Source organism: Anguilla rostrata, chromosome 11, assembly GCF_018555375.3.
Source record: "Anguilla rostrata isolate EN2019 chromosome 11, ASM1855537v3, whole genome shotgun sequence".
Classification (NCBI taxonomy): Eukaryota; Metazoa; Chordata; class Actinopteri; order Anguilliformes; family Anguillidae; genus Anguilla; species Anguilla rostrata.
Window position 1 is genome coordinate 37,649,886 of NC_057943.1, and position 17,562 is coordinate 37,667,447.

Here is a 17,562-nt window from a genome sequence, read left to right on the forward strand (position 1 = left end):
CCCTCTCACTCACCCAGTCACTCAGTCCCACTCAGTTCCATTTATTCACTGACTCCCATTCATTTACTCCAATTTCACACGGACAGCAAGGTACATGGACATCAAAACATTTATTTTAGCCAGGCCCATCTGCTGAGGCATTATAAACAAAAATCTGGATTAAAACAAAGCCATTATGAAAGTACAGTCCCTAAAGAATCATACAATACGCCGTATAAAAGCTGGAGGGCTCAGGGATCCTGAAGCTGAGCTGCTGTTGCTGGGGTGTGATGGTCCTCCTGGGCCTCTCTGTCTGTTTGGCTGATGTTACTCCGCCCCCTGTCTCCATGACGACTCTGGCTCAGCTGGCGGCTGTACTGTGCCAGGGTGAGGTACAGAAACTGGTACTGCTCACTCGTCTGGATCATCCCGCCCCTGAAACACAGTCTCGTTTATCATCCCACCCCTGAAACGGCATTCTTCTCACCCCTGAAACACAGCTCTCATCCCACCCCTGAAGCACAGCTCTCGTTCCACCCCTGAAACAAAGCTCTCATCCCACCCCCGAAACACAGCTCTCACCGCTCCCCTGAAACACAGCCTGTTTCAATTGTAGTACAGTTGTGCTGTAACCTGGTCAATGTCTAACACAGATGTGCTGTAACCCCATGTTGTTGCTGCTCCAAAATACTGTTTAGACTTTACTGAAGCTACATTACAAGGTAGTCAAGGAATTTGATAATGGTCAGAACAGTGTAGCTAAGATAGAGTCCTTTCACACATGCCATTGAATATAGTGCCCTCTACTGGTAAACCCTATTACGGGGATTCTCAAACTCAGTCCTGATGAAATTAGCATTGCTGAAAATGTGTTCTAGTTCTTCAATCATTTCTTCCTCTAATAATTAATATAATAATAAAAATATAATAATAATAATAATAATAATAACAATAATAACAATAACAATAATTATTATAATAATGATAAGCTCTATTTCACCAAACTATCACAATGGCACTTGAACAATGGAGGTAGAAAGCTGGTAGAGACAGGCATTGCTAAGTTGCATTTGCTACAAGGTCAAATTGCACACAGCACTCCCCTGGGAGAGGGGTGGGGGGTGGGGGGTGGGAAGGGGGGGGGGGCACGGTGCTTCTCTCGGTTACCTCACTAACTCCAGCGCGAATGGGAGCTCAGAGGCTGCTCGCTCACTTACGATGCGCGGCGCTCATACCTGTCGAGCCGTAACTGGCAGACGATCCCCAGGACGTCCACCTCTCCGGTGTGCTGAAGCTGCTGGCAGCCAATGCTGCTGGCAATGAAACAACCAGTCCTCCCAATGCCCGCACTGTGAGACAACACACACACACGTCAGTTATCACACACACGCGTCACAGACATGACACACACACACACGCGTCACAGACATGACACATATACGTATGTCACAGTTATCACACGCACATGCATCACAGACAGCACACACACACGCGTCACAGACACACATACACACATCACAGACATCACACACACACGTGTCACAGTTATCACACACACACACGTCACAGACGTCACACACATAAACACACACACACATACACGTCACAAACATCACACACATGCACGCAGGCTCGCACGCACACACACACACACAGATGTTACAAAATAGATCAATCTTCCTGTATTTAAATTTACATCTATCTAAATATATATTTTCTTTTACACTGTATTATTTACAGCTCAATTCCTGATTTTATTTTTCACTCTTCTGTTCATTTTGGTGTGCGTGTGTATGTATGTGTGTGTGTATGCATGTGTGTGTGCGTGTGTGTGTGTGTGTGTGTGAGTGTGTGTATGCGTGTGAATGTGTGTATGTGTATGTGTGTGTGTGTGCGTGCGTGCGCGTGTATGTGTGTGTGTGCCTGCGTGTGCATGTATTTGTGTGTGTGTACCTGCAGTGGACGATGGTGGGTCCGCGGTGTGTGAGAGCCTCTCTTTCGTGCTGTACGTCCCACACCAGCCGCAGGACCGGCTCAACACAGTCTGGGGTCTGATGATCCAGCCAGGAGGAGTACCAGTAATGCCTCACCTGCCTGCTCTCACTGCCCACCTGAGAGACGCATGATCACACACCTGAGACAGCATTATCGCACACCATTATCACACACCTGAGACAGCGTTATCACACACCTGTATCACACACCTGAGACATCATTATCACACACCTGAGAGACGGCATTATCACACACCTGAGATATAAAATCTTCAAATTAAGAAAAAAAAAAACATACGTACCTCTCAGGAAATAATGTTTTTATACACCAGTGGAGGACAGTAGTACACTTTATTTGCAGGGGTTGCTGAGCATTGTTCTGAAGTTCAATGAGGTGTGTGCAACTTCCTTTTTACACAGGTCACTATCGTTTATGCCAAATGCAGCATCTGTTCAATGGGTGCACGAGTGCTTGGTTGGATCTGATTTTTTTGTACTACATTTCTCAGTTAGTCCTCAGGTCACCATTGTTTAGCCCAAAAAGCCTGAGTCTCATTTCAACAGCTGTTCAAGGGACAAATCAGATGCTGATTGAAAGGCTGTTCAAAAAAAGAAGAGCATGATATTTCACTGCTGATTCTAAAGAAATTGCTGCTCCTTACTAAAAAAACAGGTAGCTTTCTATTTTTTTTTACAGAGAACATTAGTCACTACAGGAATTGGTCATGGTTATGATAAGACTACGGCTTATAACCATGAATGTACTGAAATATTGTGAAATTAAATATATTACTATTAAATATTATATATTACAAATAGACTTCAACACCTCACAATATATTGGCAAATATACTAAAATATTGCCTCTTAATTGCATTGCAATATTGTTTCAAAAGGAACTGTTGGAACTGTTTTTCAAAATGTCCACATATTTACAATATATTGCAGTGTAATCCCGTTCCCAATGGGGACCCAGAAGCGTTCGGTAATGATAAGGCTAACTGTCATTTGTGCTTCAACTGGTGCTCATTTGATTGGTGAATTAGAGGTGGTGCGGTGCTGGGTTGAGCTCACCTGAAGGCTGAGGTCTCGGATTGTGTACCCCGCGCACTCTCTCACCGCGGTCACCCTCACGTCAAACCTGCCGAACCGGCCCTCCTTCTGTGGCCAGTACAGCACGCACTTCTGAAACACAGGGCAAACGGACCTCCGGCTCAACCACGCCGCCACCGCCACCGCCACGCCCCCCGATACGTGCTCTGACCACAAAGTGGATTTCCCATCACACTGCTTCGCTCAGCTATGCGAATCTCGAGCGAACCCTGAAGCATATTTCATCCCTTTAAAAAGGTATGTCTGTTCCACTCAAAGGCAGTTTGTAATAAAATCTGAGACTGGCTGGGTTTGGTGAGGGAGAAGCCTATTTCATGCTCTATCGTGCTACTTAACTGCCATACCAGAGACAGAACTTGTCTGGCCTGTACAGAACCCTAAGCTCAACCCCATCCAATACCTTTGGGATCAGTTGGAAAGCCAACTGCGAGCCGGGCCTAATCGCCCAATCAGTGCCCGACCTCACTAATGCTCTTCTGGCTGAATGGAAGCAAATCATAGATACATATTTTAGTAGGGTTGCAGTGCATAAACCCCTCATTACAAGGATAATTGCACATTTGAGAGTTCAGGGGTGCAAAAACCATAGGCACTGGTCTACAGAGATGTGGAAAAAAGTGAGTCCTCCTTCACCATATTCACGACAAGTGGCCAAGTACATGTGTGGTCTACACCAATTCTTGACCCCTGCAGAGAAGGTGGTTTGGAGGTTCTGTTTTACTGTGTGGGCATTTTCCTGGCATGGTTTGGGTCCACTTGTCCCCTTAAAGGGAAGGGTCACAGCAAATAAAACCCAACTAAACACCTATGACAGCCTCTCCACCACCATCATCAAAACACCAAATGAGGGAATATATTTTGGAAGAACGGAGTTCCATCCCTCCAGCAGAGATCCAGAGACTTGCAGAATCTATGCCATGGTGCATTGAAGCTGTTCTGGTGGCTCATGGTGGCCCAACACCTTACTAAGACACTTTATATATTTGTCACCTGTCTATATGTATATATATATATATATATATATATATATATATATAGAGAGAGAGAGAGAAAGAGAGAGAGACAGAGAAAGACAGAGAGAAGCAGCAGTATCCACAGTAGTTACTCCTCATTATTTACAATATTCATGTACAGTAACGGTTTCGTAAACTTCTGGAGGCTGACCGACTCATTGAGAAAAGGCGGGAGCGCCACTGGGCTCACCTCCTTCTTCTCCTTCAGGTCTGTGATCATGACGATGATGCTGGACTCCTCCTGCCACACCATTTCCCAGAAGTCCCCCACGGTGTGGCGCATCGGGCCCTGAGTCGCGATGTAGCATTTCACCGCTCCCTCGTACCCCTGCAGGCAAGAGGGGAAGCAGGGGCTTCATATAAGAGCACATCCACCTCTGACCGCTGGGCTTTATATAAGAGCACATCCACCTCCATCCTCTGTGCTTCATCTAAGAGCACATCCACCTCCATCCTCTGTGCTTCATCTAAGAGCACATCCACCTCCATCCACTGTGCTTCATCTAAGAGCACATCCACCTATATCTGCTGTGCTGATCTAAGTGCACATCCACCTACATCTGCTGTGCTGATCTAAGTGCACATCCACCTCCATCCTCTGTGCTTCATCTAAGAGCACATCCACCTCCATCCTCTGTGCTTCATCTAAGAGCACATCCACCTTCATCCACTGTGCTTCATCTAAGAGCACATCCACCTCCATCCTCTGTGCTTCACCTAAGAGCACATCTGCCTACATCCACTGTGCTGTCAGACACTTAAACATGCAAGTGCAAAATAACCCGAGCGCAAGGCCCATGCAATCTTAATCCATTTTACACACATGAGAAATAAACGTGATGGCAGCAGGGACTACTTTGACAGCACTTGAACCCATTGACTTTTATCAACTGCCACATGACTTGTGGGAGGAGTGAATTTATTTATGTTTAGGAATTCAGTAGATCGTTCTTTTGTATCTATTTAGAGGTTACATATTTAAAGTCTATTTTTCCAGCTGGATAATTATTGAAGCAAGACAGGTTAAAGGATAAAACCGGCAATTTTCATTTTTTCTGTATTGTCAACATATCCTACGAAAAGACCAAAACAAATGTGTCTGTCCAACTCACAATGATTATCAAAGCACATGTCCACTCCATCCTACTGTGTTACTTGAGAGCATCACTCAATCCTTGTCTTCATCTAAGAGCACATCCACCACCATGTGCTCAAAGAGCACATCACTCCACCTCGGTTCATCTAATTCAATCACCTACATCCTGTGCTTAAATCTGAGCCTCCCCTCATCCAGTGCTTCTCTAGAACACACTCCATCATCGGTGAACAACAATAGTTCAAATAATCGAGAAAGGCCCAAGAATCTAACACTGACCAGAGATACTGAGCAGCCGACTACTCGACAATGAACCAATTGGAATTTGTAATAACTCACAACTGGAATTTGTTTATTTGTTAGATAAGTAGCATTTTCTTGTACTATTGAAATTTTAATCATAGCTGTAATTATTGAAGCAAACAGGTTAAAGATAAATGGCCTTTCCTTTTTGTATGTCAAATATCCTACGAAGAGCAGCTCTGCACCACAAAATTTTCAGCTTTGGTCTTTTCATAGGACACGTTGAAGATAACGGAAAACAGAAAATTACCGGTGTTATCCTTTAAGTATCCTGGTCATAGTGCAAAAATAGTGTCCCACTTGGGAATCAACAACCTGTGATTTTTCTGAGTCACAAATAACCATTCAACCACAATGTATTCCATGAGCGAGAAAGCGTCACTCGAACCCGGATGTAGTTTGCATTGATGTAGCCCTCGGCCTTCCCATCAGTCCCTGGGGTCTGCAGGCACACGCGAGTCTCTGGGTCTGATGGAGACACACACAGAACAGGGAAATATTTCTGCAAAATCCCTGAGCATTTAAATACTTCATAAGCACTGAAGCGTTTTGCATTCCACAGTATAAACTGTATGGAATCTTCAGAAATGATTACAATGCAAATGCACACAGTATCAAATTGGTGTTTCTCAAGGGTTTCCAGGGGAACTATTCTACACTAGAGCAGAACCTAAAACTTTGCATTCACAAGAAAGGGAAGAACACCTACAAGGTTTCGACAAAGCATGTGGTGTTCTCTTGCGTTAAAAATAATTCCTCCACTCAGCGGCTGTGTTCACTTTTGCCCGTAGGAGCGTCGGAGCTTACTCACTGGGCAGAATGGTCTTGTAGCGGTCCTTTAGGGCGTGGCCCGGGATGTCCAACTCCGACGAATTCACAAAGTTTGGAGGTATTTTCTGTTACGGAGCAGAGAACAAAAGATTTATGCGGCCCTTTTAGTCCCTGTAGAGCAGTGGTAACCAACCCTGTTCCTGGAGATCTAGCATCCTGTAGGTTTTCATTTCAACCTTAATTTTGGCACACCCGATTCTATTAATTAGGAGCTCAATGAAATCTATAGCTGTTGAATGATGTGTGCTTTGTTAGGGTTGGAATGAAAACCTACAGGGTGGTAGATCTCCAGGAACAGGGTTGGTTACACTGCTGAAGAGCATGAACTGTAGATGTTTTGTTGAGTTATCCATTAGTGATTGGTGCATCAGAGAGGGGCATTATGATCTTATGTAAATCAATGGTAGCTTTCCTGCAAACGTAATTAGCTCAGGTACCTGGTACTCCTTGTCCAGGGCTTGGGCCTGGCCAGAGGCCTCCTTCAGTTGGCTGGCTGTCAGGGGGCGTGTGCTGGTCCGCAGGAGGTGCAGAATGGTTTCTTTTGGGGTGGAGATGGAGCACAGGGGCTCCACTGTGCCCAGACTACTGACGTCCAACACTAAGGACACGTTGGAGCCCCGCCTGCAGACACAAGGGAGTCTGAGGGTGAGGCACTGACACACAGAGCAGAAGTCTGAGGGTGAGGCACTGACACACTGAGCAGAAGTCTGAGGGCGAGACACTGACACACTGGAGAGCGAGGGGAGAATGCTCGAGAGCTGAGTGAGCACTGACACACAACATTGAGTGAGACATACACGAGAAGTCTGAGGGTGAGGCACTGACACACAGAGCAGAAGTCTGAGGGTGAGACACTGACACACAGAGCAGAAGTCTGAGGGTGAGGCACTGACACACAGAGCAGAAGTCTGAGGGTGAGGCACTGACACACAGAGCAGAAGTCTGAGGCTGAGACACTGACACACTGAGCAGAATCTGAGGGTGAGACACTGACACACTGAGCAGAATCTGAGGCTGAGACACTGACACACTGAGCAGAAGTCTGAGTGTGAGGCACTGACACACTGAGCAGAATCTGAGGCTGAGACACTGACACACAGAGCAGAAGTCTGAGTGTGAGGCACTGACACACATGGCAGATGTGACCACTGATGGTTTTTACCTCTCCTGGAGACGGATTTGTTTTCGAGGGGCTGCGACAGACGGAGGGGAACCACACAGGTCCCCGGGTGTAGGGTCAGACAGGGGTTCTGTGGAGGGGTCCATATCAGTTTGACAATGGGGTGAATGGACAGGAACTTTGGAGGAATGCAACACAACCATACTGTGTGGGCCCCAAATTAGGGAGGGTCTGAGGCAGAGAGGGAGAAGGGAAGAGGAAGAAAAATCACATCAGTGCTATCCTCACAGAGTTATTTTGTGTTACACATCCATCACTGTATACATAAAACCTGGCCAGCTGCATCTCTGAACTACACACAACTCCCAAATACAGACTACATTTCCCAAGTACACACCACATCTCCCAAACACAGACTACATTTCCCAACCGCAGACTACATCTCCCAACCAAATGTTGAATCTCCCATGCAATATCAAAATATCATAGCTTTAAGCGGTATTTTTATATATCCTATCAGCTTTTTAAAGTGGGATAAAGCAGGTGCAGCTTGCACATATTGTGCCGAATGTAATGTAAATATTGGCTGTATCTATCTTGCAGGCATGCAGGGTTAATTTATCTATTAATTTATTTAGGGTGGTGGTCAACTGGTGGACTAGCTGACTATATAGGCTGGTCAGCTGGTGAACAGCTGGTTGATCAGTTATAAATGTCAAAAACACAGCTTGGCCAGCTTTGCCTGGTTTAAGCTGTTTTTGACACTTTTAGCTAGTCAACCAGCTCCAGCTGTTTACCAGCTGACCAGCCTATATAGTCAGCTAGTCCACCAGATGACCACCAGCTTTTCAGCAAGGATATAATATAGTTTAATAATTTTCATTAGTTTATTTTGAAATGAAATATTTAATTTAAGAAATATCAATTCACGTTTAATATTCTTAAAACTGATTCCTACCATGAATTACTTGTGTATGTTTAATGACATTCTGTATTATGAGGTAACCTAATTGCTTTATGTATCATCAAAGCACAATTTAAAGGCCATCTAGCATTCCCGCTAACAACATCCACTTCTTAATTTAATAAACATGAGTCACGAACTCACGGGTACTGTTCGCCTCACCAAAGTAGAGAACAGTGCTTGACTACCATTTACACCAAGTTCACGGCAATACACGTTAAGGTCTGGACAAAATTCTAATGCAAAAATTTCATGCTACAGAATTGATAATAATATTAAAAATAATATTATTATGAATTATTATTATTGTTACTATTCTTCTTGTTGTTGTTATTATTATTGTTGTTATTATTGTTGTGGTTGTTGTTATTATTTCCATTGCACTTTCAAAGTAGCATGATTCATAAAAGAATGTAAGACAGAAAGCAATGTATAAAAGCAGACTAGTTCCTCTGTTAATTAGCCAAGATAGCACCATACAGCCGAACGCTAATCTTCCTTTCTCTTCCACTGTAGCCTACGCAAGTAAACTGGATCCATACCTGTTATCCGGACACACGATATCTGAGAATTATCCCAAAATGGATTAAACTAGTCCTTCGTGTGATTAGGATTCGGAGCAGGGTGGGAGGAAAGGTGTCTCTCCCAGGGTAAGTAGAGTGAAAGCAGGAACGGACATGCATTATTTTTTTGACGCGCAGCTTTGACACGGCAGTGAAGAAACTATTCCCCGGGCGTTCTTCCTCCGCATGTCTAAACGTGAGCGAAGCAGATGCTTGCGGAGAGATTTCCTTGAGGGCAAAAGTTAGGATGCCCATGACATCATTTCACTCACTTCAAATATGAGCCTCATAACTGCGAGTTTTAAGATTCGGTTTGGTTCTACCGTAGGCCAATTCATGTGATAGAATATTTTACACGGGATAAAACTAAATACAGACATAAGCAGCACTGGCTTTTTCGCCTGTCTGGCCACAGGCGAAACAGCATTGTCAGGATTTGGCATCAGAAAGTGTGCAGTGCATCACTTAACTGAAAGCAAGTAGTCTGTTTTACCCCCAAGATAAGCAGTCGTAGACCGACCCTAAGTAGCCTATTGGGAAGTATGTTTGGAAAGCACTATAACCAGAAGTGCTCAAAAGTACGAGAATGGGAGAATTAAATGATATTTTCCCGACATACTTAAGGCATTTACATTTGGTATAAAAAATAAAATAAAAACTGAAAATGGGGGGACTCCAGCTGCTTCTGTAAAATAGTAAAACATATACGCATGTATATAATAAATTAAATACCATGAAATAAAAGCTGATCATCTGTACCTTTGTCTCAAATTCAGAATTTCATCTCAAATCCAGATGGCTTAAAAATAATAATTTTCTGTCTCCCATTCCCGTACTTTTGGAGAGCACTGTACATGTACATTTCAATTATGCAAATTCAGCATTGGTAACAATGTCACGTTGTATGATTTTGTAATCACGTTTATCGTGATGATGAATGGACCTAACTTCTAATTCCACACAATGCCATGGTAATAGAGTACCTTTTCAAGTTAACCTGTGGACCTGAGTCAACTGCGCCCACGGAGGTCTCCCTTGGAGTTTCACTCACAAACTGATGGCCCCACACATTAAAGGGTTCATGCAGTTTCACTCTCTGGGTACTCATTAATCCTCTGCTGATTCCTGCTCTGATCGAACATTCACCGAAAGTACATTGAAAGTAAATTCACCGAAGCCAAGAAAATTATTTTCATATTCATCCACCAGAGGGCGCTATCCGTTCACTTGCTCATGTCTTGTAGATGTACAGGCATAGCGTAGCACCCTGGGGTCTTTTTCATATTACACTCAAGTCTCTACATGTGTAGTTCATATGATTGTAATTATCTAGTTCCTGTTTACATTTCTGTTTTCTTTTTCTCGCCCTGTTTGAGGGGTATTTCTTCACACTGGTGCCATATAGTGGGGATATCAGTGTGCATACACTATATGACCAAAAATATCTGGACACCCCTTGATGTAGGGTTGTTTTTCATGGTTTGGGCTAGGCCCCTTAGTTCCAGTGGAGGCCCATCTTAATGTTACAGAATAAAATCACATTCTAAACAATTCTGCGCTTCCCCAACAGTTTTGGGAAAGCCCTTGCCTGTTTCAGCATGGCAATGCCCCCGGGCACACAACGTAATCCATTTAGAAATGTTTTTTTTTTTGAGAATGGTGTGGAAAAACTTCAATGGCCTACACAGAGCCCTGACCTCAACCCCATCCAATACCTTAGGAATCAATTGGAAAGCCAGACCTAATCGCCCAATCAGTGTCCGACCTCACTAACACTCTTGTGCCGGAATTAAAGCAAATCCCTGCAGCAATGCTCCAACATCTAGTATAAAGCCTAGTGATTGTGTTGTCCCATAGACAGGAATACAGCCCTCATAACGTTTACAGGCTTGCTACTAGCCCACAGGGCGGTGAATGAAGCATCCCCACCGTACCTCAAATCTCCACGTCCTATACCCCGACTGAGTCTCCCCATTCCACAACCTCGAGATTACACCCCCCCCCAGGCAAGAACCGGCACAGGGAGACTTAAAAATCAGCGAGGAGATCTTTAAAAAATCTGCGGAATATGAACTCGGCAGTGATGCATTCAGAGCTGGTTTTCACTGGCCATCCGTTTCCCTTTCTGCTTCCTGAAAGGTGGAGCTCTGAGAGTTTTAAAAGCGTTCGGGATCCAGGGGCTGTCTGAAAAGTGCTGACCGCAGCAGGTACCGGCACTCCCCGAAGCCCCGACTCTCTGCAGGAGTCACAAATTCAGCCGATGTACAGAGGGTCGTTTGCAGAGCACCCCTGAGCCCATAATTCTGCACTGCTGTCGTGTGCACACTGCAACGTGTTGACTGGAGATGCTGGAGATTAAATAAAATGCCTTGTTCATACACTTTCCAAACAAGGACTCAGAGAAAGCAAACCAAGCTAAATGACAGGGCAATGCACATAGGAATACATAATAAAAAAAGGGAAGATATAGCAGTTAAGGTAAAAAAAATATATATATTATTTTAACTAAGTACATTTAAATATATATATGTATATATATATATATATGAATATATTTTTTTCTTCTTCTTCTTAATTTATTTGTAAAAGTGTCACATTTCTGTTCATATGAAAAAGCCCTCCAATCCTGGCAAACGGGGAATTTGCTTATGTTATGTGGTTTTTCTTAGGTTCCTCCTCTGCTCTATCTGCAAACCCACTTGCCTTCTGTCTGCTGCTCAAGAACATAAACTCTTGGGATAATGGTATGGCTCACACTGGCGCCAATAGGAGTTCAGGTTAACAGTCTGGCACACACTGGAACCAATAGGAGCTCAGGGTAACATTATGGATAACCTTGGAGCCAATAGGAGCACAGTATAATGGGATGGCTAAACCTGGAGCCAATAGGAACATAGGATAACAACATGGTTCAACCTGGAGCCAATAGGAGCACAGGATAATCGCATGGCTCAACCTAGAGCCAATAGGAGCACAGGGTAGCATTATGGCGTACACTGGAGCCAATAAGATAACAATATAATAGTTTGATTAATACACATCTAACCACAACCAACCCCTGATTTATGCACATCTAACCATAACCCATCCCTGATTTATACAAAGCTAACTCTAACCAACCCCTGATTTATACAAATCTAACCCTAACCCGATCCTGATTTATACAAATTTAATCCTAACCCAATCCTGAATTATGCACATCTAACCACAACCAACCCGATTTATACATATCTAACTAACCAACCCTTGATTTATACACATCTAATTCCAACCCACTCCTGATTTATACAAATCTAACCCCAACCAACCTCTGATTTTGTGCTTAAAGAACACAGGCGATGGGAAAAGGCACAGATCACCACGGCAAAGTCTGTGGTTCCCACAGGCAATGGAGCTGCAGAGATGGTACAGTACAGTATGAAAACAAAAACTTTATGAATACAGTTTTAACTCAAGTATCAAGCCAAGTCATCTTAGGAAAATGTTAACTAGTATATGTACAGCTGAAGTGATCAATGATTAAAGGTGATTGTTTCTCTGTGTGGTTGGCATGGTAACATACATGAGGAAGACAGCCCAAGCTGGGAAATTACACATTACACCATAGCTTTTTATGTCATATTGCTTTGCTGTTTCATATAAAAGCATGCTCAGGGAAACAATTCACAAGTCTTCACCATCTTAATAAAGATTCTATAGCGCTGGGGCTTAATTTGCACCAAGATTAAATATACTGCGATACATTGATCAGGATCAAGATCAGAAAAGATATCCATAAAATATAAGACCGTAATATAAGATAAAATATTTTCTAATATAAAAATGATCACCCTTGTAAGTCGCTCTGGCTAAAAGTGTCTGCCACGTTCTTAAATTGTAAAATGATATTGGATTACAAAATATGGGCAAATATATTGGCGCCTTCAGATATTGCAATATACTGTAGACAGTTTTTTTTAATAATGTATGACTTTGAAATGTATTTATCATTGTATTTTCCAAAATTCCACACAGGGTACACAGTAAAATGTGATTTTGGGACCAAATGTGTTCTGTTACAGCTGAATTAACACTGTTAGAGCTGAATCAACACTGTTAGAGCTGAAGTAACACTGTTAGAGCTGAAGTAACACTGTTAGAGCTGAATCAACACTGTTAGAGCTGAATTAACACTGTTCGAGCTGAATTGGAGCTGAATTAACACTGTTAGAGCTGAATCAACACTGTTAGAGCTGAATCAACACTGTTAGAGCTGAAGTAACACTGTTAGAGCTGAATTAGAGCTGAATTAACACTGTTAGAGCTGAAGTAACACTGTTAGAGCTGAAGTAACACTGTTAGAGCTGAAGTAACACTGTTAGAGCTGAATTAACACTGTTAGAGCTGAATTAACACTGGACATTTCATTCTGTTGGCTCAGAGGCGTTTCTGCATAGGTCACACAGAATATTGGAACGATGCAGAATACGTCTTTACTGCGACGTTGCCACAAAAGTCCATCTTAAACTTTGCCCTTCTGTTCACCAGAGGTTTGCCACGACTACCAGGAAATAAAACAGGTTGACCTCAAAGTCAAGGACCAGGGAGAACACATGCGAACATGGCAAGCACATGTGTCATGAAAAGTTACTCCTGCATGTCTACAGTATTCACGTATAATTTTGTAATGCACTAATATATAGCAGGGCGGCACGGTGGTGCAGTGGGTAGCACTGTCTCATCACAGCGAGAAGGTCGTGGGTTTGAATCTCGGCTTGGGGCCTTTCTCTGTGGAGTTCACATGTTCTCTCCGTGTCCGCGTGGGTTTCCTCCCACAGTCCAAAGACATGCATGTAGGCCAATTGGAGACTCTAAATTGCTCATAGGTATGAGCGTGTGAATGAATGGTGTGTGTGCCCTGCGATAGATTGGCAGCCTGTCCAGGGTGTATCCCTGCCTCTCGCACGCTGGGATAGGCTCCAGCACCCTCCACAACCCTACTCAGGATAAGCGGGTATAAATAATGGAAGGATGGCTTTGTAATCTGCACTTGAAATTATTGTTTTCAACAATGGCAGAATTATGTACTGTGATTATACAAATGAATTTGGCTGTACAGTGTATTGACAAATTATAGCACTGCAGGTAGATTGGAAGAACCATTACAGATTACCATTTACCCTTCCCAGAAATTAGGGATCAAGTGTTTATATGAATATGCCCATAAGTCTCATTGAATAAAGAAATGTACCATACCAAGCTACTTGTTTTTATATTTCAAGAAATACATTAATATTTTTCATTTTACTATAATAAGTACCTGGAATGGCAGTGCTACAGAATAAAGTCCATAACTAATCTAAACTGCTTTTCACATTTAAACTCAAAATGTAAAAGTATCTAAACTAAAAACGCTTGTGTATTAGGTTAACAGCTCAAAATCTGTGTGTTTTCCATCGTGACCTGTTAACCAAATAGCATGATGACACCAGCTATGTTGTCATCATGTTATTGGTACTTTCTCTTCCTACTTCCTGTTAATTCAATTTCCCTCTTCCTGTGCTGAAGCGATAGATCTTATCCATGGCTCATCATTGGATTGTTTTGGTTTGTTGATTTTATTGAACCAGTGGGAACCATCATGCCCTTTATTGGCAAAGGTAGAATACAAAATAAAATGAGATCAAGTTATTTGTTTTTGTCTAAAACACGACACACTGAATTGCAATCACTATGTTTGACCTATTTTGGCAGGTTCATCTTCACGCATTTCGTGACCGAAGAGCAGATCGGACCAGTGGCCCCTCGTCTAGGCTCTACACATGCAGAACTGCAAGTATGAATATCATGGTGTGTTTTTGTTGCTATTGGAAACAATGTGATTTCACCAACAAACAAAAAAGACTTGACATTATACAGTATATGATGTTATAAAAATGATTAGATAATATGAAAATGACCATGCCAAAAATTGCCAGTGACACATTGGAATCATAAGGGAGTGTTGTTGTCTCTTATCAACATTTAAGTTGAGATATATATATATATATATATATATATATATATATATAAACACACACACACACACACACCAAATGCATATATACAATATATACAAGAGTATGTATTTTACTAAACTTTTAATCTAGTCAGCATCTTGTTTAAACATTTTTAGAATACCATATTGAACACAATGATGATGATGATGATAATAATAATAATAACCATAATAATAATAATAATAATTATTATTATTATTATTATTATTAATAAATAATAATAATAATACCTGGCAGGAGTGAAGCCTTTAAGTGAAGAGGTGCGCCTGGGCTGGTGTTACCCCTCAGCCTTTGCTCCTCAGTGTCATGGCTAATGAAATAATGGAGAGCACGGCATCCTGGTGTCTGACACGGTAATTGCTGAGAGATCTCTCCCAGAGGGCTGTTAGCGCTGGATGTGGAGGGGCTGAGACCGGGCACCACAGGTGCTAAATATATGTGCTGTGAGTAATGTGCTCGAACAAACACATAACTGGGATTTCGTCAGCTGCCCAGCTAATTAGTCCACTTAAAGTAATCATCAACAGTGGGCAAATAAACAAAATAATTCATGAATTCTGACACATAGATCTTACAATTACATAAATTCGGCTTTTTCCGGTTTAAAGCTGTTTGCTCATATTTGGCCACTAGCGTGAAAAAATTCTGCCTATGGATGCTTATAACCCACAAATATTTCATTATATTCACTGAACTGTATACCTGGGAAAACTACTCTCTCTTCATTCACAAAGGAAGTAAAGTTTAGAAACCTAAAGCACATGATTCTATCATCATTTTAATTTCATAACTCCATAATTTAATATTAAAGGCTTTTTTCAAGAATTACGATGAGCCCTGTTGTTTTTGGGATTTTGTTTTTTTTAACATCCGCGTTCCTCCACTTGTATTCCAAAATCTTCCGGTTTTCACTCACATTCAGTTGTGATATTTTTTGGTTTCTGTTGAATGAAGTTAAGCAATCACCAACTCCTCTGTTCCTATTTCACAGGGGAGGGCTATAATACTGAGATGATCATGTCAAGAATGGGATGGGGGTGGGGGAGTCTTTGGAAAAGTAGAGAAAAAAGGAGGGAGGTGGGCAGTAGAATGAAGTTCATTATTACCAAGAGACTTGGTACCTCTTAGAATCAGTAACTACTTAAATTTTCACTGAATTAAGAAGCTTCTACAGGCTCACTAACACAAACTTGCAAACAGCGGCGCACACACACACACACCGTATCAGATCAAATTGTGATAACCACTTTTTCTGCTGTGCACACAAACAACATCGGCTGAAGCAGCCTCTTGAGCTGACTTTGGCCCCGGTCTGAACACTCACACAGAACGCTACGTTCACGCAAAGCGCCCGTCTACATCCGAAAGACCACCTACCACCTGGAAGTGCGTGCGGGTCTTGGAAACGAGCACCTGTCGGCAGCAGGAAGGCTCGGAGGCAGGGAGCTCACCTGGAGTGGCGCGGCTCAGAGCTGTCCCATGGTCCCGCTGGTCCACGCGGAGGGGTGTTCGGTTGTTTAGAGCCCGGGGTGTGCGCACACGCACACACACACACACGCTCACACGCACACGCACAGGCAGGAGCAGAGATGTGTGTGAGACAGGCACTGTGCTGCTGAGTTGTAGGGGAAGCTGAAGAGAGCTTTTTTTCTATTACCTCTCAGCAGCTTCCTCCCTCCCCTCCCACCCACTCATTCTCTCTCTCCCTCTCTCTCTCACACATACACTCCTTCTCTCTCTCTCTCTCACACACATACACTCATTCTCTCTCTCTCTCTCTCTCTCTTTCTCTCACACATACACTCATTCTTTCTCTTTCTCTCTCCCTCACACATACACTCATTCTCTCTCTTTCTCTCTCTCTCTCCCTCTCCCTCACACATACACACGTTCTCTCTCTCTCGGTCTCTCTCCCTCTCTCACACACACTCACCAATTTTTCACTACCGCTACCTCACGAAGACTGTGCCCCCACCGGCGCAGACATTTCCTGTTGCGTTTTAACGTCCTGAAAATGACAGACTCTGAGGGACGGGGTCTGCGCGGCGCGCTCCCAGCCGACCGAACCGGCACGGGGGTTTCGCTCCGTCACTGTGGGGGCAGTTCTGCTTGCTTTCGGCCACGCGAAGCGCCAGCCTCTCCTAACGATCAGAGCAGGGGGGAAGAGGCGGCAGAGTCAGAGCGATTTGGGTCTGAATGAACGCGGCGAACGCGAAGCGGTCGTAGGAGTGAAGCCACGAGCGCGGCTCACCCAACGGCTCAGTAAACAACGCCGCCCAGCGGCACTCCCATGCGTGGGTCCTGCTTCGAGCTGCCCCCCCCCCCCCATCTCAACACCCTGCTGTCCCCACCTCCATCTCAACACCCTGCTGCCCCCCTCCCTCCATCTCAACACCCTGCTGCCCCCCTCCCTCCATCTCAACACCCTGCCCCCCCATCTCAACACCCTGCCCCCACCTCCATCTCAACACCCTGCTGCCCCCCTCCCTCCACTCAACACCCCTGCTGCCCCCCTCCCTCCATCTCAACACCCTGCTGCCCCCTCCCT

The 17,562-nt window shown here is 43.6% G+C and overlaps 1 protein-coding gene across 2 annotated transcripts; it reads right to left on the reverse strand.

The window, feature by feature from the left end:
* Positions 1-91: 91 nt before the first annotated feature.
* On the reverse strand, positions 92-16,656 carry LOC135234851 (tyrosine-protein phosphatase non-receptor type 7-like). Of its 2 annotated transcripts, none has more exons than XM_064299843.1 (10): positions 16,466-16,656; positions 7,492-7,680; positions 6,767-6,950; positions 6,310-6,394; positions 5,887-5,966; positions 4,290-4,427; positions 3,048-3,158; positions 1,933-2,090; positions 1,215-1,328; positions 92-414 (listed from the first exon to the last, which is right to left on the reverse strand). In XM_064299843.1, exons 2-10 carry the CDS (start codon positions 7,650-7,652, stop codon positions 231-233), a joined length of 1,215 nt encoding a protein of 404 aa, XP_064155913.1. In that variant the 5' UTR covers positions 7,653-7,680; positions 16,466-16,656; the 3' UTR covers positions 92-230. The 2 variants fall into 2 exon arrangements, with proteins under 2 accessions (XP_064155913.1, XP_064155914.1); XM_064299844.1 differs by lacking the exon at positions 16,466-16,656 and adding an exon at positions 8,956-9,080.
* Positions 16,657-17,562: the final 906 nt, after the last annotated feature.

Coding starts and splice junctions, on each gene's coding strand:
- LOC135234851 (XM_064299843.1), bottom strand. CDS start 7,652: ATGGTTGTGTTGCATTCCTCCAAAGTTCCTGTCCATTCACCCCATTGT. Junction 6,395..6,766: donor CCCTGGACAAGGAGTACCAG/GTACCTGAGCTA, acceptor GCTCCGTAACAG/AAAATACCTCCAAACTTTGT. Junction 1,329..1,932: donor CCCACCATCGTCCACTGCAG/GTACACACACAC, acceptor GTTGTCTCACAG/TGCGGGCATTGGGAGGACTG.